The following is a 23,760-nucleotide window of genomic DNA, read 5'->3' as shown; positions in this document are numbered from 1 at the left end:
AAAAAAAAAAAAAAAAAAAAATATATATATATATATATATATATAAATTCTATAAATATAAATATAAATTCTATATATATATATATATATATAGAATTTATATTTATAGAATTTATATTTATATTTTTTGTAAGTGGAAATCTTTGTGTTTTATGTATATACTGATATGTTTTTACATGTATTTGCTTTAGTTCTTCTGTGTGTGCATGGTTGCATATATGTACATTCAGATATAATATAATATCTAATATAATTAGATAATCAATATTATTAGAATACTAGTGAATGTAAGTGTTTTTTTACGTTATGCATTCTTACAATACAGTAGTAAAACAATACAATATACAACAGTTTAAATTACTCCCCATGACTATTAACTGACCCTCATGCACAAAATTAGTGGAATTTCTTTTTAAGGAACTATACTGTTTAAAAAGACAAGCCTTTAATATAACATAAAATATAACAATGATATATAAAATAAACTAAAAATATAAATAATATAAATACAACCTACAACGTTTTTAATATCCCTTACTTAATGTTGAGAATTATTTTTTTTCGATTCGTCTTGGTGAAGAAGAGATTTATTCAATGAGGCAGGCAAAATTTTCTCTCACCAGCATGCAAGTTGATTTGAATATATTGAGTGTGAGGCAGAGCTCATTTATCTTCTCCTCGCCCACCTCTCCACCTCTCTCTGCCAGTCTGTTAGTCAGTGTTGCAGACTCTGAGTCTCAGTGGTGTGATGCAGATTGATAAGGGGATCGGGCAACATAAGTGGGTGTAGCTGGTAGGATCTAATACAATGCCAAACACACCCCACAGGGCTGAGGCAGTCATCCGTCACTTAGCTGTATGTGAAGTAATAATATTCAGATACTTTTTAAATAAACAGCAGATTCTCATAACTGCACTTATTCACACACTCACATGTACAGTTTATAGATTCTATGATAACTTTATTCTTTGAAACTACAATTTTGAGTTAAAAATACTTTTGAACAACAGTAAACACTACACACACACCCGCACACAAAGTGACAAGGCTGGGCAGATTAATCACAGTGATGAGGCATGCTTTAAAATAAATCAGAGTGAGTCTTTCATCATTTTTATCTAAGGTTTATCGCAAATTCAGCAAAGCAGCCTTTTCTAAAGGGTCCTCAGTCCCTGGACTTCAAATAAGCTATAGCCATTGTCATGCAAAGCCCGATTGTGCAAAATGGGCCTCTCACAAACTCTATTTTGTAACTTATAACATTCAGAGAAACCATCATGATGTGTATGTCAAACAGTACCTATTGTAATGCAGCAGACTGTGCATGCACAGGGGTAAGACGACACAACGTTCTTCTAAGAGAAACTCACCATAGTACAACAAACACCTACTCGCACATATATGACTTCTGAGCAGAATAATATACTGTATAACTCACAACCAAATTTACCAAAGCAAAACCAAATACTTCTCAAACCCTCTGATGCCAGAGACCCACAGGTAGTTTGAGTGAAGTTTACAAGGCCAGGATGCATGCTGATGATTTATTTTCATCAATGCTTTCTGTTTCAGTTGATTAAGCCTAAAGCTCCTGGGAGCCATGTAACAATTTGAGAACCACATTTCTCATCATACAATGTGACTATGTACTGACTGATTCTCTCTTGCACAGTAAATTCTGGTATAACTACTAGGTTATTCCTGGTAATGTATAATGTTCCGTTTGAATGGACTTATCTGAGCCTGGGACAATTAGGCTGAAAATACTTGTCATTGGAAAAGGGTGGAATAAATAATAAATCCAGTCGTCTTTTCAGCCTAAGACACATGGTGTTTCCCCTTAATGATAAGTGGCATTTCGACCGACCACCCAAGGTAACATTAATCAAAGTCCCAATTTATATATGCAATATGGTACGGATACTGAGCTCTAACAAAACCAATGATGTTAAGAAGTGAAACAAATAAGCCTAGAGTGATACCATGAATATTTTCCCAAACGTTAACACTTTGTTGGTGTATTACAGTGTGACTGAAAACTGAAGGCATGCTTATCTACAATAAGCTTGTACTTCCACCATCGACTGCTTTTTTTTGGTTGTTTTTTTTAGAAAAAAAGTCCAGCTCACCCCTACTTGCAGGACTTAGCAGTATCCTGCTGAAAGTTGGGAAAGTTAGATGTTATCATCTGAATACAAGTGACGGATACTCAGGAGTTCTTGCAGGACCATTTGTTGACTACATTTATACTGCCGCATGTTGACATCACAGGTCAGAGTGTTGTAAATCTAACTAACAGAGCAAGGGTCATCCTTGCAAGGTTTGACATCCCCTTGCAACAACTGGATCATAACAGCCTTGCTCAGGTAGCTGGAGGTGCCTCTCCTTCCCACTGCAGGTGTGTTGTAGAATGCCTCCATATCATCCTGGGGTAAATGCAATAGAGCCACAGATTAAGAAATCAGTCAAAAAGGTTATGTGTCTTTAAGGATTTTAATTTAAAGTTTGCAAGTGTGAATGCACTGTCTGAGAATTTGATGCTATAAGAAAAACATGCTAGAGGGATCTCACACATCTTATAAGGTTTTACTTAACTAGAAAAGGCAGTAGCGACCTCTTAAACAACATTTACTTAAACTTACCTCTTAGGTAAATTATCAGTGCATGGCTGGAGCAGAAACTCACTTCAGTTAAGTTTGGAAGCACATCAATTTATGAGGGTGATGAGATTTTGTGGCCGACATTCAGCTTATGTTCAAAGGAGAAAATATTTTAATGTTGTAATGCCTGACACTGATGCTACTCTACCTGTTTCTCTATTCCTTCAAAACGGCTGCGATCCCTCTGGAAATCATTGAAGGCTTCCTTCACCAGACCATCCAAATCCACCTTGTCGCTAAACTCTAGCTCTGGGTTTCTCTCCAGCACTATGGACACCACCATTAGCAACTGTTCAGTGGAAATGGGACAAGACTGTTAGAAACTTTTGCAGTGCAGAATGCATACCATTTAAAGGTACGAGCATGACTTAGTAATTGCATAGAATACTAAACTACATTTAAACCAAAAAAGCCAGTAAAGAACTGCTAGATATAGAGTGACCTGATATGAATCTAATTCTAGACAAGCTGCAGTGCTTATATGGAAATATGGGACTGATGCCTGAATAAAGAGAACATCAATCTTGCACTGAGTAAAAAGTCATACACATTTAATTTAAGTTTGTTTCATTAATTTAAATTCTGGTGGCATGCCCATTTACTGTACCTCTACTATGATTTGTCTGTACTCAGGCAGGATGATGTTCTTCAGTGTGTCCTCAACCAGAAGAGAGAAGTTCATCTCATACATAGTCATGTCAGACAGTGTGGGTTGCTACAGAAAGATGGAGAAAAGAAAAAATGTGTTTCTCATGGGAACTATTTTCACCTATTTTACAACATCGCATTTTTAAATCAGATATGCAGCAATTACAATCAAATTGGATCACAAGTGAAATAAAAACAGCACTTGTCAATACCTTAAAGAGAATACACACATAAGTGTGTTCATTTTTTGCTCTCTCAAACAAGTGATACAATTCTAATGTTAAAACTGGATGATTGGTCAGCGTATTGGATTTTTTCTCTAGTAAAAAAAAGGTGAATATCATCGGAAATGTACATCATCAACATCACTGATGTTTTTTTTCCCCAAATAGACTCACACACTAAAAGACCAACTTGTACTATTGAAGAACTAATTATTACAATTACAATTTCATGTTCAATTTTAAATTGATAAGTACTTTCTATTGATTATTGCATTGATTTTTAAAGCTATGTTTTACAGTGCAGGTTCTCTGTTATGGTTGTTTGTACAGCAGCACATGATACCATGTTGGTGAGCGTATTTATCCAGCTGAAGTGTCGAAGGAGACAAGTACCTGTGGGAGGTGAGTCCCAGCCACCACAATACCATTGGGGGTCCTCTCCAAGATCTGCCACACACGATCATAAAAGCCTAGAGGGGTCCTGTTCAGAGAGCCGTCGATCTGACGCCTATGCAGCCAAGACCTGAGGTGAAATGAGGGTGAAACTGCTGAACCAAGTCTTTGAGACAAGGGAAATATAATGTTGACAGCTGTTGTGCTGGAGGAAATTGTCTGAGTCTATGTCTATTAGATTAGACGTGATAAGATAAAACTTTAATAATTCCCATGAGGAAATTGGGTTGCAGCAGCAGCAGATAATACGATATGGCTGTGGGTAATGTGACACAAAAGATAAAATAATTAAAGTTAAAAAGATTATACAACAAGTAAAATGGATTAAGATAAAGACATGGTGTCTTCAAAGGCAGATTTGTGAGATGAAAGGGATGAGAAAGCATGGATAATATTTTTGATAGAGTGGGTGTGTGTTTGAAGAGAACCTGCCGGTGTGCTGCGGCTGCAGGACGTCCAGGAGGAGCTGCTTGATGTCACTGGGAGAGAGCTGATAGATGTCTTGCGGTGGCATGTCTCCTGCCCTGATCTTCAACTCATGTTTCATGGCCTGGACAATCCATCTGGAGATCCACATACACACACTCAGTGTTGACAACAATGGATCAAACAACTTAGCGCTCACATTATAGACAGTGAAATGAAAAACCCATCCATCCATCCATTTTCTATACCCGCTTAAACCTTAACCAGGGTCACAGGGATCTTCTGGAGCCTGAAATGAAAAATCTGTTTTTCCAAATTTGAATTATTGTTTTTGACTATTTTTTGTTGAGTCAATATGGTTGAGGCGAAATTTATTTATTTCATCCTGCCGATCGAAGAATTCACATGATGGACGTAAGTATGTGGAGGCAACAGCTTTCTGTTGCTCCAAATCTCTTTACAAATATTACATTTAAATGCCTCTCATACCTAAACCTCTTCCACATATTCAGTGGAAATATGCCCTAAGTGGCACTGTGACTTTAAGGCAGTCATTTAAAAAAAGATTAACATGCTTTGAGTAATGTTGTGTCAAGATTCTTTAGGCTACATTTCACGACACCAAAGGTTAAAAGAACAGACATATGTGTTAAAATGGGCTTAGTTTCAAAATGAATAGCTGATAGTTGAAAGTTCCATTTTGATATTTCTGACTACACATCTGAAGACTCTGAAGAATTAACCCATTAGAGAAAAACATACAGTAAATGTGTGTTTCAGTCCATAACTGCACTGTGTGAAATGCAAGGCCTCTGTGATATGGACACATATCTTTGACAGCAAGGGGTTCCCGATGTTTTGATCATCTAACATAAGAAGGTGAACTGAGGGCAAACTGCAGTCTAGATTGATGTTGATGTTTATTGATGTCTTCATGTTTTGTGGAGTTGTAGTCCACACACACCAGGGAAGGAGAATTACAGCAAAGAGCACATACAGCATATGTTGTTGGGCACCACTGCAGCCCTAAACCTGACTTTGTCCTACCCGACTCTGATTTTGAGCATGCCGCTGAACAGCTCCGGGTTGTTGGAAATAATCCATCCGATATGGATGACCAGCTCCTGCTGAAGAACAGCCTCCCGTTCCCCACCATAAGGGGAGCACTTGCTGTAGATGATGCCCTGGATCACCCCTGGTGACAGTGGGTTGGAGATCACCTCCTCCTCATGTCCAAAAAGGCCAAGGGTCACCTGGTAAACACAGGTATTAGCATGCACACACGTACAGCGGAAAAGATCATACACCAAACACACACAGAGTTAGAAGGTTCTCTGCAATGCGTCAGAAAATGTGCTCAATATATTTAAACTTGTGTGTGTGACAGTATGTGTGCACTGACACGTGTACATGAGTAGACCTGCATATGCAAACGGTGCTTCCTCTGAGGTGTAATTCCTCCAAGTATCTTTGTTCTGTCACTCTAAAATGGCCTCCTCTCCCAGACTCACATAAAAGTGAGTAGGAAAAAAATGACAAGATTGCTCTTTTGTATTTTGTTCCTTCTGAAAGCTATCTCATAAAAATTACACCTGATAAGAGGACACAATTTTATCCTTGCCTGCAGCTGATGAAATCCAGCACTTTGAAGACTTATATTTACAATTCGTCTTTACAGCTACACAGATTCTAACTGAACAAAGGGAAATAGTTAAAAAATGACTAACTCTGAATTCAAAAAGAACACACTGTTGGATTTTAATCCTTTTAATATAATCAAAACTGGAATTGACTTAAATGGGGTGACGCCTCTCATTACTTACAACTAAGCTGTTATTGTAAGCAGAGGAACACAGTCATCTCAAATTTTAAATCAGTTTTTCCAATCATGTTGAAAGTAGCATTCCCTCTGGTAGGCAATCTATATGCAGATTCACACCTTGAGCTACTTCAGCATAATGAAATGCCTAAAACTGTTCAGAAGGGTAAAAATGAGGTGCGATAACTGACACTCTCAAGAGGAGGCTAATCTCTGAATAACACTTCACTGGAAATAATGCACCGAAACTCATCCAGCATGAGAGGTGGCATCAGACAAATTCCTGGGTCACAATATATCAGTTGGCACATGGAGTGTGTCTAGACACGTGGGCACAGTGCATATTAGGATTCTATGGTGGTCACACTGGCAGCCTCACTACGACTACAGCTTAGTTACACACACAATGGAGGTAAGCTGTGATGAGGAATATGAGCATGCAGCTAGATTAAATGATTCCCATAGGATGACAGCATGAGGCTGAGCTTACAGTCACATATATTTCCAATTTCATTTTTTCTAATCAGTGAACATTAAAATCATTGTCCCGACATGCTTTTTTCCCAAGCATTGCCCAAAATCAAAGGGATACAGGAGTTATTACTCAGACCTCGCTGCATTTCTACTTACCTGCTTGCCATGTACTAAAACACTAGTAATACTGGGGGCAAGGCTGTCCACTAGCTTAGTTAAGAGACTGGCAGCAAGACGGACAACAGACCTAGTGGGTGAAAAGACACAAGAACATTCTTGACATCATGACAGATAACAACTAACAGCGAGGACTTGATATATTGTTTGTTCATTATTAGGACTGAGGAGCCAATTCCTCAACTTTGCTGCTGCCTCAGTACAACATATATTATACAGTGTACTATACGTGTTGCACGATCAGCACTGAGATACTTTCAATTTTTAATCATTGCCATTCCTTTAGTAAATCAATGCCCCCAAATTAACAAGACCTCAAACATGAGAATTCAAATAAAAACAAAAGCCACTGATTCCTTTCTCGAATCAAAACTGATATTAATCTTTAAACAAAAATGAGTTAGTCCCAACTCTAAATAATACATTTCATTTAGGTATTTGAAGCACAAATAAAAGTTATGGCTTCCCACAAAATATTTTAATGTTCACTAATTTCTGGGATTATTGTTCATAAAAGTCACTGCAGCCTTCAAAGTGCCTCCTCTTGCCTGCAGGAATCCTATGAGGATAAAGCAGCAAACATGAAATGTGGTATTTCATACATGGCAGGTCACAGCCAGGGTTGCTAGAAACACATACACAGAATACAAGCAGTGAATAAATTTAAAAAAAAAAAATCAGTATTGGGGTCTTACAACCTCCTCTTATTATATGCTGAGAACAATTCCTTTTAGAGTGTGTGTGTGTGTGTGTGTGTGTGTGTGCGTGCGTGCGTGCGTGCGTGCGTGCGCGCACACGTGGCGTTATTCAGTGCTTAAACCTCTGGAAATATGAAGGCACATCTTGAGCACTGCAAATAAAGTTCCAACAAAGCCTAAATGTTGAGGAGGTGTGATGTGGTGTCAATCCACTGATGCTTTGTTGGGGAACACATTTCAAGCTTCACTTCCTCAGCCATGTTAGGTAAATGAGAAAGTAAATTGAACTCAACATTGATGCTATTTCCCAGCAGGTTGGAAATCAGCCACTGGGATTTTTGTTTACTCTATGGCATAATCAAAATTCTCTATGCTAAAATCCTATTAATTAATAAAACAGCATACAATAAAAGTTGTCATGTCAGTCACCCTGATGCAAATTCAAATCAAACCATGGACACAGAAAACATTGACCACTAATGAGGGGAACAAAACTCACATTAGAAGTTGGAACAACCATCTAAGGTGTCAATTCTTTATGAGTCAGGCCAGCAGTATACCACAAAAAATTGAATTTTGGCAGCTTTGTGATCATAGATTAAAAAAAAAAAAAAAAAAGAATGCTATACTGTTGGGATTGTCCTGAATGTGGGGCACCAGCTTGCCAAATGTTTCACTTAACATTGTTTACAACTCTACAATAAAATGAATTCAGTTTTGGTTATGATACAGTCTTTCTCTTCATTGATTCACATTGATTCATCCTGGATTTGATAAACCTTAATATCAAAGCTGAAGTAATTGAAAAAAACTACACTACACCCCAGATGACTGTCTGCTATCTGTATAGTGTTTCACCCAAAAATAAAACTGATTATGATGATAAAGAAAATACTACTATGATCTACAGTGCATGGAGCTGACAATAGCCAAAATGAAGGACAGTCAACTTTGGTTTAAGACAGAAGTGTTAAGTGTTAAAAGCAACTATATTCTAAATGGGTTACATAAAATAAAAAATGATGTTTAACTTTTGTTATGATGAATTTGTGAGTGGTCTCTGCTCCCACAGTAACTACCAAGTTCTTCCATCTAGCATGGATAGCCTTGATGAAACAGACCTGACCTGTGAGTATAAAGCTTGTTACGGCACCATATCCACTGGCCAAATTCTATTTTACTTGGAGTATACAGCCAGCCCTGGAGCAGTGGATGATGCTACAGAGAAACAACACAGTGAGGATCCAACCGCTGTGATGGTTAATGGAGAAACAGACACAGATGACAAACTCCCGTACACATCTGAGTGACGTGCCTGCTGGCATGGCCATGACTGTGTGAGAGTTAGCCATCTTATTATGGTTTACTCAGTGTCTTAATGAGGCTAACCAGAAGGAGCTTTAGCTGGTTAACAGTTTAGCCAGATACTAAGATTCTAGAGTGCAGTTAGACTTGACTGGCCTTCACTATTTGGAGGTTTATATATATATATCATAATCACATTTCAATTCAAATGATTAATTATTACTATTAATTGTGAATTTCTATCCTTATATTTTCATCCCAATTTTAATTTAGCCTAAACATTCACGTACGCTAATGGAAGATTTAAAATAATGACTAAAACTATTAAAATTTCAGCTACATACTGCAAACCTTAAATATATTTAATAATTTGTGTATGTGTCTCTGTGTGTGTGTTGACTGTGGTTATAAATGCAAAGTAGGACTGGCTGAACACCACACAGCTTTTAAGTTAGGAAGCTAGCTAGTCAGCTAACTGGGAGTAAACATGCAGTCTATGGTCCATCTCTGTCTGAACATTACCTGTTTCCCATGCACCAGAATTGTGGTGATGTGAGGAGCTATAGAGCTGGCGAACTTCTTGATAATGGCAGCAGCATGGCGCACTGCCAGCCTACAGTTCAGCCACATTAAATAAAAGTTATTTTTAAAGTCGCCACATGAGGGAAGTTCTTATGAGGACGACAAATGGGGACAAAACAGGTAGGGAGATAGGACATTTTGTTGAGAGGACCACTACAAAAAACATGAAAAATAAATTTTAACATCTCATCAAATGTTCTAATATAACACCCAAACCTCTTTTAGTCCACATTAATTACTCAACAGGGGAATGAATACAAATGGCAAGATCACTGGTCATAACATAATAAATTATCAGTATGAAATATGAAGGTGTAGCACTGGCCCTGAATGCAAAGTCTATGCTTTTTCTCTGGATACTTTCATAAAAAAATGTAAAAAATCAATCAATAAAAAATAAAACAAAAGTTTAGACCTGGATTAATGATAATGAAAGCTGAAGGAACTTTATGTGCTGTATTTGAGTATGTGTGTGAGAATATCAGACCAAAGCTTTCTGCTGCCAGCTCTTCTGTAGATTCTTTCTAGTTCTTCACTCAGGGTCTCTGGAATCACAAAATATATACAAAAATATTTTGTGTTCAGACATTCAAAAATAACACACACATAACAGAGACACATATTCAGTGATTCTGTGAGCTTGTGTTTACCATCTCTGTCAAGGAAGTCCGGTCCTTCCCTCTTAAGAAGGATGCCTGCAAGTTGAGCCTGACTGGCCAAGCAGTTGCAGTCCTGTGAAATGACATACATGACAAATAGAAAGATCATCTGAGTCATACAACAATGCACTAACAAGACATAATGAAATTATTATTCTTAGGCAATACATTCTTTACCAATTGTACTTAAGTTGTGGATTATTTTTTTATATTTTTTAACAATATTGTTCTACTCTTCTGACATAACTGTGGCATATGTGACTGCTTTTTTCACTAGAGTGTAGAATAAATCCCCTAGGGGGCAGATATTCTCACTGTAAACTGCTGCTGCTTTTCTGTTTAGTTCAATAATTAGCATTGCATCAGTAAACTATGTCCAGGTAAGCTTTATAAAATGGTTACAAAATACTACAGTTTATCTGTGAATAATACTTGCAATTTTTAATATTAGCAGATATTTTCCACAGGTGTTTACTACTTTTAGTTTATTATTTCTCATTAGTCACAAATAACATTTTAATCCAGTGTGAAGTGAAGCAGTGAAAAGCTTTATCTAAAGTCTATGATATAGTGGAAGCTGTTCTAATTTGACTGTTCATTATATCATTCACACAACAACTTAGCTATAGGTTTGATAACAATTATCATAATTGGTTTGTTTAATTTTATAGTTATTGAAATCCAATATGTATTTATGGGCCCTTCTGTCCTAAAGCCAGTTAACTCACATGGAACTTCTGGATGATCTCCTGGGTGGGTTTGTGCAGCCACTCCTCCACATTGATCTCTGGCTGCTGCTCAAGGTCTGAGACGTTAGGTGTACTCGTCTGTCTCTTCACCTTAGAGTGTTTAGGCATCTCCAGCTCCTCAAAGCTCTTAAACTCCGGGATCCTATACATGTACACACATGCACATAACATGCACTTAATGTGTATTATCTGCACATAGACAGTAGATCCAATTTGCAGTTTCCAATATTTGCTTGTTTTTCCCATTTGAAGCAACAAATATAATAATGCTTGCATCATTTCTTTGACTTTCAGTTATTTCATGCTACACTGATTTATTGATTCTGAAAACATTTCAAATCAAGTCCCTACACCATACTACAGCTTAACAATTGTGGCAGGGGTAAAAGCATCAACCTCTGACAAATCAATCATAAAAACTAGAGGAAGTTCTTACTCTGCCTCATTGACACGGAGGAAGTCCAACTGCTCCACAACAGCTCCAGATATCAGAGTCTAAAAGGTTAATTAGAAAAAATTCTCATTTAATTAACTGATTATTCTGTAGGTTGCAATATAAAAGAGATTCCACAGTAATACACTTACTGTATCTACAAGTGAGAAAATGATACTCTAAAGGCAGTAGCACAAAAATACAAGAGATGAGGAAACAGTGCAGTACAAATCCCAGAAGAGAGCTGTGTCAGGTGACTCCGCAGACAAAACAACTGTTTGAATAGTACAGTTCATAACAAATAACACATGGAGTAGTATTAAGTTACAAATTTTACAAATGTGTATGGCTGCAGTAACGAGTGTGTCTAACACAGTAATGTGATGATAACAATTGGAGTAGTTGAAAGCGTAGATGTGTAGGAGTAAAGAGTGAAGTTCAATACAACTTGCTCCTGTGGCCTAAATGTGATATTAGCTATTCCAACTGAAGTCAACTCCAAAAACAAAAATAGGAGGTGTAGGAAAGGAGCTATCCTGCTCCACATAACAATGAGATGATGAAGAGGGAAAAGTCTTCAAAGCTGTAGGAGTTAGCTCTGAAGTGAATAGCAAATAGGTGACAGGAAGGAAGAACTTTAAAGCCATAACAAAAGGATCATATGAGCAAGTCTCTGCTGAACACCACAAACACACTGGGAGATAAGATAGGGTTGGAAAGCATCTCATAAGTTTGACAAAGCGCTTAGACAAAGTTACCAGTGTGAAAATAATTCTAGTTCTACCTTGGCCTTATTTTTCATCACTCTGCTGTCACAATGATTCATTGTGTGTTCAAAATCCAACACAGACACTGAGAATTAATTGCAGTTATGGCTAACACATATATACATTCATGACTGCTATATGACACAAACAAGGCATCCAGCAAAATAAAGGACACATATGCAATTCCAAAAATGATTGAATACACTTGATATAGTGTAAATTGTTGCTTTTTTCTTCATATAGCAGATACACATCATTCTTTTGGAATTTTGATTGATGCTGCTGATGAATGCAAGTCCAATATTTACTTTTCTCTATGCTTTCTGCCAAGCTGAAAGAAACATATCTGTCTTTTTAATAGCAATAGCTGCCTGCTGCTGCTGGAGGAGCAGTTGTTGAGAGCAGTGAGACTGAACCAAACAGTAAAGTTGTGGGTGGTAAAACCAAATCATTGACTTAAAGATGCTAAAATGCACCATATGGCTGAATGCAACAGCAAAGTGGGATGTAATTGTCACTGTGACAACCCCTTCAACATTGCATGTAAGCAAGTGATCGATTGTTGATGTTACAATACAGAGAGTAGAAGCTTTAAACAGTACTCTGTTATGTTTTCATGGCTTGATGAAGCTAAATGAAATAGATGAAACTAAGAGTCATAAACAATAAGACGTATTATAATGTGATTTTGTGGTTTGATAGTTTGTTTTGTTTTTTAGATTTTACAGTTTACCCTTCTTCTCTGCAGCACTGTGACTAAAGCATTTCTGACACTTGTTTTTCTTATTTGATTCTAGCCCATCATGTCATATGCGATCAGCAAGTAATATAAACTGATTCATTAATGAACAATGGTACTGAGCATTTGATTTCTACAGACCCTGCAGTACTCTCAGTAAGTTAAAGGCCATGTTGGACAGATGGACTTTTAATTGATTGATTTCCAATATAATTTGTCAGTATCATCTAATATCAATGTCTTTTTTTACAACCTGCAGAAAGCAGGTTGTGCAGTACTTGTGCAGTACTTCAGTTTAGGCTCAAACCAACTCCACCTTTCACAGAAAAACACAACCGAATCTGACAAGCCAAGATCACAACACAGATAAAAGCTGGTACTGCTGCTGAAATAAGGAAGGGGATTTTTGTTTGTTCTCAAAAAAGAGTTCAAGCCAAAAAACACGGTTTGTAATACCATATTGTAATATCGACTTTTGTAATATTAAGTCAATGTTTATTTCAGACACAACTTTAATATCCGCTGTGACAGAGGCAACAGGAGAGAGCTGGTGGCATATTTTCACACCAACAGACATGTTGATGAAAACACTACACAAAATGCAAACAATCAGAAGTGTAGAAACAATAAATGCAGTATTGTTTCAGTAGGCCACTGGAACTATAGACACAACTTGGACTTTTTTAGTTTTCAGGAATAACCAACTAATGATACCTGAAGTCTGTCAGCGTGAACTTTGACTCCTCCAATGTTGCCTTTCTTGAAAGACGCCAGCATATCCAAGACTGGGTTGAAACGGCTTCCCCTGATGACACAGAAATTAAAATATTTTGTGTTGTACTTTTTTCCATTCATTGTTTGTGTTAATGATTATATTGCAAACGAAACATCTGGATTAAATGCAACATTATAATGAAACGATCCCTTCTGTCTCCTTCTATACAGGTTATTGTCCAAATCAATAGCAAACTAACGACGACTGAGTTGCTTCTGTCAGAGTCCACTGACTCATTCCAGATGGTGCAATGTGGCTGTATTAGCAATTGTAGCACATTTAATGTATGGCTCTCTGGATAATTGTCAATACTGCTGTAATCAGCCCATGAGCCAGGTTATAGTGATACAAATGAAAACCATTATCAACCAATCAGCGAACATTCCTGCTAAAGATCAGTAGTACACACAGAAGAGAAGTGAGGTAGGGTCAGAGATGGATTGTATTTCCAAAAATGAAATAAACCATGCTGTGAAATCAAGACATTTTGTCGTGAGATTACACTAGTATCAGAGAGAGATAGAAGATGATGTACAGTATGTAAAGATAGAAGGAACAATGCTTTGAAAAAGCATCAGAAGACAAGGAGACAAAAAAGATATGAGCTATTATGGAATGTATATATTACTTGATATTATCCTCACGGATGAGAACCAAGAAGAGAGGACGTCCCTGCATCTTCCAGCACTGTTTGATGAACTGCAGGGCGTTCTGCACACACAGAAACACACACAGACAACATTTCAGATTGGCATTGGTGTGCTGCTATGTCAGACATTTCAGTTTCCACAGTGTCTGAGGAGAAACCCAATCAGTGCCACTAGTTCCACCTCCAACACCACCATAAAGTTTAAATTGGATGGAAGTTAATATATCTTCAAAATACAAAATAAACTATAATATACAAGCATTTTGAATACAATCAACAACTGGAAGAAATGAAAAGACTGGAAAATGAGGGCCAGGATGAACTGAATGTATTTGTTTTACAGTCTGTGAACTTTTACTCAAATTTGAATTTGTTTGTATTAAATGTTATTACTGTTTAACAATGTTACAGTTTCTACAGTAAATTCATGTGCATACATAAAGGTAGGTCATCAAGTCCTGTTAAATATGGCAACAGCGTATTTATTTTAGCATACTGTATATATATTACAAAACTCATAATCAATTTTACATGACACTGCAATACACATTTTTAATTCAACATTCAATTTCTTCAGAAGTGTACAATCAAAGCAGCCTTTTGCACAAATACCAGGCTGCACTTTTTAGACAAGACAAACTGAACATCGCTCTCCAGCCGTGTGACCCTGACTTACCTTTATGTCATCAATCAACAGCATAACATCTTGGGACAAGTAAAAGTCACTTAGATCAAACACTATTGGGTAGCACACCACGGTCTTGCCCAGGATACGATAAATCTGGAGGGAGACGCACACACACATACAGACACACAATATAGCATAAGAAGACAAATGGCTCACAAGTAGCCAAGTATACATTATTCTGGGCAGTGTATAAAACAAGTCATCCATCCAGGACAGAGGGAACACAGGGACCATGCAACCACTTCTAATAGCGCACACGTATACAGTACATACACGTAAGTGGTAAATACAGTACCTCCCTTTCACACATACAGATTGTCAGAGGGGCACAAACACAGGCGTACAGACACAGTGATGATGATAATGTCCTCTGGCAGTCTGCCATCTTCTCCACAAATGTTCCATTATAATATTGTCTTAGCAATGCGTTTGGAGCTATGATTCATTTGTTTGGCTATGCCTTTGTTTGAGAAAGCTGCTATAGCTCAACTTATTTGGTCGTGCTTTGACCTTCATTTGGAAGAAACTGCAAACAACATCAGTGAGAGCCTTAATGTGCACACACAGACACACTGTTAAAAAAAGCATATTTCCACAGTCACATAATATGCACTCACAGATACACAAGCATGGCCTGACAGCAATTTCAATATTAAAATGCAATAAGTCCTGACAATAAGCAAAATATATTCAGCATTCACTGATGCATACTGTGTGCTTGGAGAAGAGCGAAACTCTTGAAGCTGAATATTTTCTGACTATGTTTTGTTCCTCAGCTGCAGTCAACTCCTTGGAGCTCTGGAAAATTTATGCTGATCAATATGCAGGAGGTATGTTAGTGGTCATCCATGCCTTATGCAGCAGAGCAACACTGAGTGCATCTGTGCATGTACAGTACATGTGTCTAGGTGTGTGTGTGTGCAATTTCCTATACCTTGCAGGTCCCGATGCAGCCCACTGGTCTGTCTGGACGGCCACTCAACCCCAGCTTCTTATTGATGGCAAGGAAGCGGTATGCCTGCATTTATAACAGGAAGCCACACACACATACATTTCCTTACAAACACAATAAGCAGATTACACATTACTGCTAACCTTTCTGATTTCAGTGAAACATAAAATCTACGTTCTAATTTGTATATCTCCATTTGATGGCATCACTTTGCTTTTAGATAAGAATATCACATTGGCTTCAAAATGTCATGCAGCACTGTTGCATTTCATATTGCAATGAAAGTGAGTCTGCTTGTCCCACTGAGACATTTCTAATGTTGCAACTCGTAAACTGAAATTACCAGCATATGGCAGAACATCCACTAATATTAGCTGTGTAAAGTTAGGAGACATATGGTGATAATGAAAGGTCCCTGTGCTACCACGAGCAGCATGCTTAAAGGCCCCAAGCAGACCCATGGGTATTGGAGCTGATGATAACACTGGTGTACCAAGCGCAGAGGAACATAAGATGAGGCATAGAGACCAAGCTGATTCCTCATTATATAATCCCAATTCCAAACAACTTGGGACACTGTGTAAAACCTACATAAAAACAGGATCCAATGAAAATCTCATAAACCCATATTTTATTCACAATAGAACACAATTTACACAGCAGCCCAACTTTTGCGGAATTGGGGTAGTAAATAAACAATAGCATGCTGTTTGATCCTTTCAATGTGACACACTTAGTATTACAATCTGCCAAAAATAGTCATCTGAAAAATTAGCTGGTGGCTGCCATGTTGCTTTGCCTGACAGGTTTTCTGTTGTTGTAGTTCATAGTGGTAATAATGGAACATTTACTGCTCAAAATTCTTACAATTGTCATAGCAATAGCTCTTCAGTTTCACAAAGAAAAAGCTGGAATGAAAGTTGCCACAAGATCTAATCAACTGCTACCACTTGCTAACTCTTTGACCTACGTAAAAACTTTGTCCAGCTGACTTGTCACACAAAATAATGTAGTTGGCTTATACACTCCTCAGTTTTTGGAACTGGTGCTTGGCTCCTGTAGGTTGTAAGCTAGTTATCCTAACAGGTACCGGTACTTCCTGTACAAGAACAGATAAACACACTGTTGAATCATGTTCATACAATGCAGCTCTTGTGTTTTTGGTTTTGGGAAAGCCAACAGACACCAATTCTTGGTCAGCCTTTTTCTCAAAAATGATTAGTCTATTTTTTTTAAGAAGATTTTTACAATTTTATGACTAATTTTGTTTGATTGTCATGGAGAGTATTACTCAGCTCATGACAACTGGTATAAACTGTGTTCTGTAGCTATAGAGCATCTCTGTCAAGTCAATCAAATTAAATTTGTATCTGCAGCATCACACTGGGAGTAGGTTGTGTCTGTCTGATCAGTGGTCAATATGTCCACACACTGTAATCCCTGGCATCTCAAGACTCAGCCTGGCCCCACAGTCTCAAGGTGAATACACTGAGCCATATCAGATCTTACGTATACAGAAAGTTTATGAGCTGAAAAATGTTAACATCAGCAGTGCAGAAAGTCCAGTGTACAGAGAGTGGGAGAGAGCTTAACATTAATGCTCAACTCCAGCAGCGTTTGTCTGAAGGAGATGGGCTAGCTGAGGTCACATTTCACACTTAATTGGAGGAATGAAATTCTGCCGTGTCAGTAAAGGTTTCACTGACAGGTAGAGCTTAGATTTATAAAATATTTATATAAAAAGCGAAACAGATAAACAGTTATGAGAAAACTAATGGTTGACTGTTTTTGCTGCAGGTGTTCTCGATAATTACCCAGTTATTAAATCAAAGGGCTCCCCAGTTCGTCAAAACAAAAACAGAAGAAAAGGCCATGGCCTTCTCCCTCAGCCATCTCTGAAAGGTATTTAAAATGGCAGTAAGGAGAATCCAGGAGCTCCAGCCTGTTATTTTTCATATCAAATCTGTGGTGCTTCAAATAACAACATCTGACTGCTGTGTCACCTGCTGTCAAAACACACTGATTCAAAGATGCAAAGTGAAAGCCGATAAAGACATTGATTTCTCAGCTCTGCTCTCTTGGAGCTCAGTAATATGAGACAATCACCATAAGATATCACTTATGTGTATGTGTACATTACATTTCTGTTTTCTGACGTGCCTGACTGAGTATGAAACCAGAGTACTTATTCCCTTTGTGACAGTCTATAAATTCTAAATTTAAATACCTCCCAATCAGCCCTATCATGAGACAACATCAGTACACCCACACACTCAAGTGGCACTGCAGGAAAGCTGTCTATCAAGCCCACAGTGCCGCATTCTAACTGCTCAAAAAAAAAAAAAAAAAAAGAAAAAAACCTGCAATACATGTCATGAACCAAAAGGTGGTGCTCAGCTACTCCTGTGCACTTCCTCAGTGTTCCTCTTAAAGCTTTTACTGAAAACAGGGGTTGGATGCTGGGGTTACACCAATTAAAATAAACTAAAAGAAGAAAAATTGAAGTCTTTATATAAAAAAGAGAAATGTTAATTGGGGATTAAGTGCCATTGCAAATCACTGCCCTAACAGGCAAGGATGAGACCTGCAGGAGAAAAGCTGAAGGAGGTTGAAGGAACCTCTGCACTCAATACTTTCTGTGTGCAGAATACCAATGAAGAACGACAAAACACAGGCAGCCTATCAAAGCATCCTTTCATTTCCTCACATTTCCACTGACCACAGTGCAAACAGCAAGCCTGACAGGTGGGAGTGATAACAAAAAGGCGTATTCAAAAGCTGTGGTTTAAACGTTAATACGAGGTATGAAAACTATATCTTGACAAACTACTTTCAATTCATGATCGAGACATTCTTCAATTTGATGGGCACTCAGACAGTTTCTGCATATTCTTATCATTGCTGGTTTAGCGCTCCAAATATTGTAAATGTAAATTTGGTGCCACAAAATGCACACAGATTTACTTCTACAGCAAGTACTGCCACTGAGAGTGACTTAAATCATGCATGCAGGTAGGACTTCAACATTTTGCAGGAATATTTACAGGAATTTACCATTTAAAATCTTTTAAGAACTCAAGCATTTGTCTTGTGTGTTTTTCTTTAGGGTTTCATTTAGATCACGCCATTCCAACATGTGAGAAAATGAGTTTCACCAAGCAAGTGTTGTGCACAATGACATGTGCATTACCTCTCAGATATGAAACAGGGGAAGAAACTGATAAAAGGGAGATTATTTTTGCACAAAACAGTAATTTGCAAAAGGATGTGCTTTGGGGTGTGTGGATGGGAATAACACATTGCAAAATGTAATTGCTAGTCTCCCATCATCAGGCAGCTGTTGTCAACACAATCATACGGCTGCGAGGGATGAGGTGAGGTGAGCAAATGCAGCCTTCAGCACTGGAGATGGTGCTGACTCCGAGATAAACAGATTCTGTCGAGGAAGACACGTTTGTCTGGGCTTCAGATTTAATATTCAGTACAGCGCCCACTTTGATTCACAAACGCACAATCCATCTGAGAGGCTGAACACCACACTGCAGAAAGAGGCAGAGGGGAGAGAAGGAAAAAGTAACAGGTATGACAGTTCAAAGGGAGATGATAGACCTGGAGGGGAGAGTTGCTTGGTGTAACGGACATAATGGGGGCGGGACCGGATATGGACCTAGAGGGAAGAACACCGTTAGAGAAGAGGATGTGATGGATATAGCAGGCGATGGACAGAAAACAGAAAAGCCTAGAGGAGAAAACAGAGCCCAGAGAGATGACATGATAGAAGAAATGGTTTGTTTATAGAACGTGTGGAGAACAGACACCAAATAACAGACATGACAGATGAGGAACAGAAGCTGGGGAATGAGTGATGGATTTGACAGAGGACGGGGAGATAGTAGACTTCAAACAGTACACATGCAGATCAGGGACAGAATCTAGAGAAGAGACAAGGAACTGAATGACAGATATGATGGGAGTGAAACAGAAACTAGAAGTGAGGTAGTGGTTGGTGTCATGGATATGACAATACAAAGGGTGTTATTAACAGTAGATGAAAGAAGCAGAGTGGACAGTGTGGAAACAGCAGCTAGTGCTGGAGCTGTCATTCCCCTGTTCCTAATAAAGTATTGCTATTGTTAAAAGTCCCAGCTATGTTGTCCATGTCGTCTTAGCCAAAATATTTTCAGCCAGAAAAAGATATCTCTTTAGGGAGCAGGTCTCCTTTTGTGGAGACAGCCATGTTGCGCGGCGATGCTTCCACTAAGAAGGTTGCATTCTGCAATCTCACCACTAGATGCCACAAACTCTTTCACATTTTACACACTGCACCTTTAAGTGGCAGCTATGAGTCTAATACATCTCTCAGAAAATCTACTACTCACTTTAACCATTTCCATGAATGTAACACAACAGACGGCCATCTAGCTAAAAAAGTAAGCATGTACTGTAGTATATCTTATAACTAAGTATTAGATTAAACTGAGTATTTGAATTGAATTTTTTGTGTTTTAGCCCTTAAAAATTCAGTTACTTTGATGCTTGTTTCTTAAAAATAAAACCTGGTTCATTAGGTCAGATTCAATGAGGAAAGTGAACAGATTTAGACATGATGAGATTCACTAGTGGATTTATTTTTGAAGAAACAGTTTCGAATCCAAATGTCTTTGTTCAATTAAAATTCTTGAATCATGAGAGCAGCATTACATTAAAAAAATCTCCCTCACAAAAATAAAGAGCAAATATCACGTATGAATTGTGACAGCCATGACAGTGTAATTTATATTACCAAGGTGGACCAGAAAATGTTAAACAATAAATTAGAGAGTAAGGGTTAATAATTTATTTGATTTATGCTTCATCAACATCAAGTCAAAGTCTGCGTTATTATCAATTCTGCCACATGTAAAACACATATAGAGAATTGAAATCATGTTACTCTCAGACTCGTGGTACATACTGATAAATGCTAAACTCTAAATAATAAATAATAATAAAACTAAAAAAATAAGCTAAGATTAAAAAATATCTGTAAAAAATAACAAAATAAATCAAGTAAAATAGTGTAAGGCAGATAGCAGCTTAGAGGACAAAACCAGTGCAACATATAAGGATAGAAATATGCAGGTAAATACCATAAGGCTAGCACCTATTAGGCTTATTCAAAATCCATCCTTGTATTTTCAAAACTCTAAAAGCTGTTTTATCCAACTGCAGCTTACAACTGTTTCATATTCTTCTCAGAAGCTTCTTAGCCACTGACCTGCTTTTTTTGACCTCCAAAGATTGAAACACAGGAGTGAAAGTTGCTGAGGTAATGATGGAAAGTATATAAATACCAACTTTCCTGAGTATCACAACTCAGCACTTGGAATCTTTCGTCTCTTTACAAAACTAGAGGCTGCAAAAATCTCCAATCTACCAGAGTGACACAGTGATGGCTCAACCATTATGCAATCAATCAACATGAATAACCACTATTCAAATAATCAGTCACTAACCCGCAGCCTTGCTGTGATTGATGGAACAATCAAGAGGGAAATCTTAAGAGCAGGAAATCTTGGAGTGACAAGCAGCTGAACTCACAGAGCCTAATTCTGCTGGATATTAGTAGCTAATGCTGAATCTGTAAGATTGATTTATGAAGCTGCAGGTGCTTTAATGGTGCTCTGTTATATTTACTGTTTACATTTGCCTTCTCCCAAACGTCCTTTCAATCACTCACAATAAACAGAACTGAACAGGGATCTCCTTTGTGGAGTCAAAGATGCATCATTAAATTAAGCAGCAGGGCCTCACGTGCTGCAATATTTCTGCAGTCAGTGAGGTTTCAGATGACCATTGGGAAAATCCCTTGCTCAAACAGTGATTGTCTAATTACAGTAGGCACAGCAGGTCTGTAATGCTCTGGCTTTCTGCACATGCTTGAGTAGGGATGTACAGGGCTTTGGCAAGACCAATATTTTGGATATAAAAAGTCTGTGGGATGATTTTTTTAATCTTTCCAAATCAAAACTCTGACAGCAAAGATATAACGAACACCATTCCTTAGTAATTAGTCATTACCAGAAGTAGTAGCATATCTTTGTATTACTACATGGATCTGACATTTAGCTATTGACAGTATTACTTGGGATTTGTTACAAAAAGCTTAATTTAGGACTGAAGTATCTGACTTTATCCATCATATCTGATTTTAGGGTCATGTTGGCCCTGTCCTACTCTATAGTGGATGTGGGGAAAATTTAATTGTAACTTTGCCAAATTAGTCACTTCCTCCTCATTTATCATTTTTGTTCTCGTGTCTAAAACACACAGGTTGACAAACCTAGCAAAAAGTAAAAACCTAACCTTTGCGTTATTGTTTTTAAAGTAACTTATTTTGTTCAGCATGTCTTTATTGTATCTTAACAGTGTTATATTTTTCCTATATTATACTTTAAAGGGCTAGTCCTCCCCTGCAATATAAGAAAAATGTTGCTCCATTATTTGTTTTTATGTTTTCCACATAGATCATCCATTTGTAACAGCTAAGGTTGTGTCATGCAGCTTTGCCCTCAGACTTTACGCTTCAGCACTGAATTACAACAGTGCCATGGATGTGGCCAATAAATGCATATTTAAGACCCTTTTCTCTTTTCATACAGGTCATAAAAATTGAAAAGGTCAGCTGGAGATGGTGCTGTCAACTAACTCATAAAGTTAAAGTTTGATAGCTATAGTTGTATTTTTTTTTTTTTTTAACAAATAACAGTTGTTATTTCTGCTTTTCTACACAAAGGTAACACCTAGACATAGCAATAATACAAGTTTTGCCTTGGTTTACCTTGACCAGTTCCTTCTGAGGCCAGATCTGGATGGGTTCCACCTGCTGGGGTGTCTGTGTTTGAATGCCATACGTGTTCAGAAACACCTGCAGTCTGCTCATGCACACAGAGACACAAAAGTAGAATATTAATTTGACTTCAGCCAAACATTTTAGGCATTTTAATTACACCTATTAGTGTTTTATCAGCAATGGCACCCTTTTAAAACCAGGAAAATGCCTCCTGTACTTGCTATTTGGGAAATATATATAATCCAGTGCATATATATATATATTTATATATCTGCAGCTAATTTTTCTGTCAACAAAATATTACATCTATTTATATATATATAAATCAGTTCTTTGGTCAATCAATTATGAAGATTTAGCCGTTACTGAACTGTGTTTTTTGGAGAACATAAGTGAACAGCAAAAAGCAAATAACGCAGGTTTCTGGGGCCAGCAGCAGTAATTAAAACTACAGGTTAACAAGCTTTACAGAGTCGTTTGACCCTGTTTGGCACACAGACTCCCACACTTAGAGACTGAGTGTGTATATGCGCTCACGCGGACTGAACCCATACACTCAATAAGAGTGACAGACGACGGCAGAGGTCAGGCTGAGCTCTAGCTTTATGAGCTGAGTAGTTACAACACTGAACTGAATGGGAGAGCAGAAAATAACCTCACTTACCTCTGGCTCTCTGCTATCAGGGCCATGTGAATCACAACGTCATTTTCTATGGGCCCCTGTGAAAGAGAGAGAACGGAGAGATTAACATGAAACACATCCCTACTGAATGTTGCATCAAGGGTTATATTGTGCTGCTTTGTCTGAAAAAACTGTAAATGTACACTAACTAATGTAAACCTGTTGTATCTGCACAGATGCAAGTTCTCGTTCTATTACTGCTCAATCTAGCCTGCACTCATGCACCCTGAAATCATTGAACATTTCTTAATTTTTTTATTTACTTTGTTTCTCTTTGCCAGTAAAGCAAACTGGAAGCAAATGGAACTGATTTGAACTGAAATGAACTGATCTGAGAGATAGAAACAGAGTCAGTACCCCACATCAAC

The 23,760-nt window shown here is 37.7% G+C and overlaps 1 protein-coding gene across 3 annotated transcripts in view; it reads right to left on the bottom strand.

Moving 5' to 3' along the window:
* Nucleotides 1–938: 938 nt before the first annotated feature.
* phkb (phosphorylase kinase, beta) overlaps nucleotides 939–23,760 on the bottom strand; it is an 83,252-nt gene continuing 60,430 nt past the window's right edge. For 2 of the 3 annotated variants that reach the window (XM_026293181.1, XM_026293179.1), the window contains 17 exons: nucleotides 23,375–23,430; nucleotides 22,699–22,792; nucleotides 15,861–15,944; nucleotides 14,915–15,019; nucleotides 14,218–14,300; nucleotides 13,529–13,619; nucleotides 11,312–11,370; nucleotides 10,855–11,017; nucleotides 10,118–10,199; nucleotides 9,955–10,012; nucleotides 6,862–6,952; nucleotides 5,460–5,665; nucleotides 4,415–4,549; nucleotides 3,927–4,056; nucleotides 3,269–3,376; nucleotides 2,810–2,950; nucleotides 939–2,427 (listed from right to left, as the gene is read on the bottom strand). In XM_026293181.1, coding sequence (XP_026148966.1) covers nucleotides 2,290–2,427; nucleotides 2,810–2,950; nucleotides 3,269–3,376; nucleotides 3,927–4,056; nucleotides 4,415–4,549; nucleotides 5,460–5,665; nucleotides 6,862–6,952; nucleotides 9,955–10,012; nucleotides 10,118–10,199; nucleotides 10,855–11,017; nucleotides 11,312–11,370; nucleotides 13,529–13,619; nucleotides 14,218–14,300; nucleotides 14,915–15,019; nucleotides 15,861–15,944; nucleotides 22,699–22,792; nucleotides 23,375–23,430 — 1,824 coding nt within the window. In that variant the 3' untranslated portion in view covers nucleotides 939–2,289. Of the gene's footprint in view, nucleotides 2,428–2,809; nucleotides 2,951–3,268; nucleotides 3,377–3,926; nucleotides 4,057–4,414; nucleotides 4,550–5,459; nucleotides 5,666–6,861; nucleotides 6,953–9,407; nucleotides 9,499–9,954; nucleotides 10,013–10,117; nucleotides 10,200–10,854; nucleotides 11,018–11,311; nucleotides 11,371–13,528; nucleotides 13,620–14,217; nucleotides 14,301–14,914; nucleotides 15,020–15,860; nucleotides 15,945–22,698; nucleotides 22,793–23,374; nucleotides 23,431–23,760 lie in introns of all 3 variants that reach the window. The other variant, XM_026293180.1, reaches the window with a different exon arrangement.

The sequence above is a fragment of the Mastacembelus armatus genome, chromosome 3, assembly GCF_900324485.2.
Source record: "Mastacembelus armatus chromosome 3, fMasArm1.2, whole genome shotgun sequence".
Classification (NCBI taxonomy): Eukaryota; Metazoa; Chordata; class Actinopteri; order Synbranchiformes; family Mastacembelidae; genus Mastacembelus; species Mastacembelus armatus.
The sequence above is the reverse complement of the archived record's forward strand: the minus strand, read 5'-3'. Positions and strand labels throughout refer to the sequence as shown.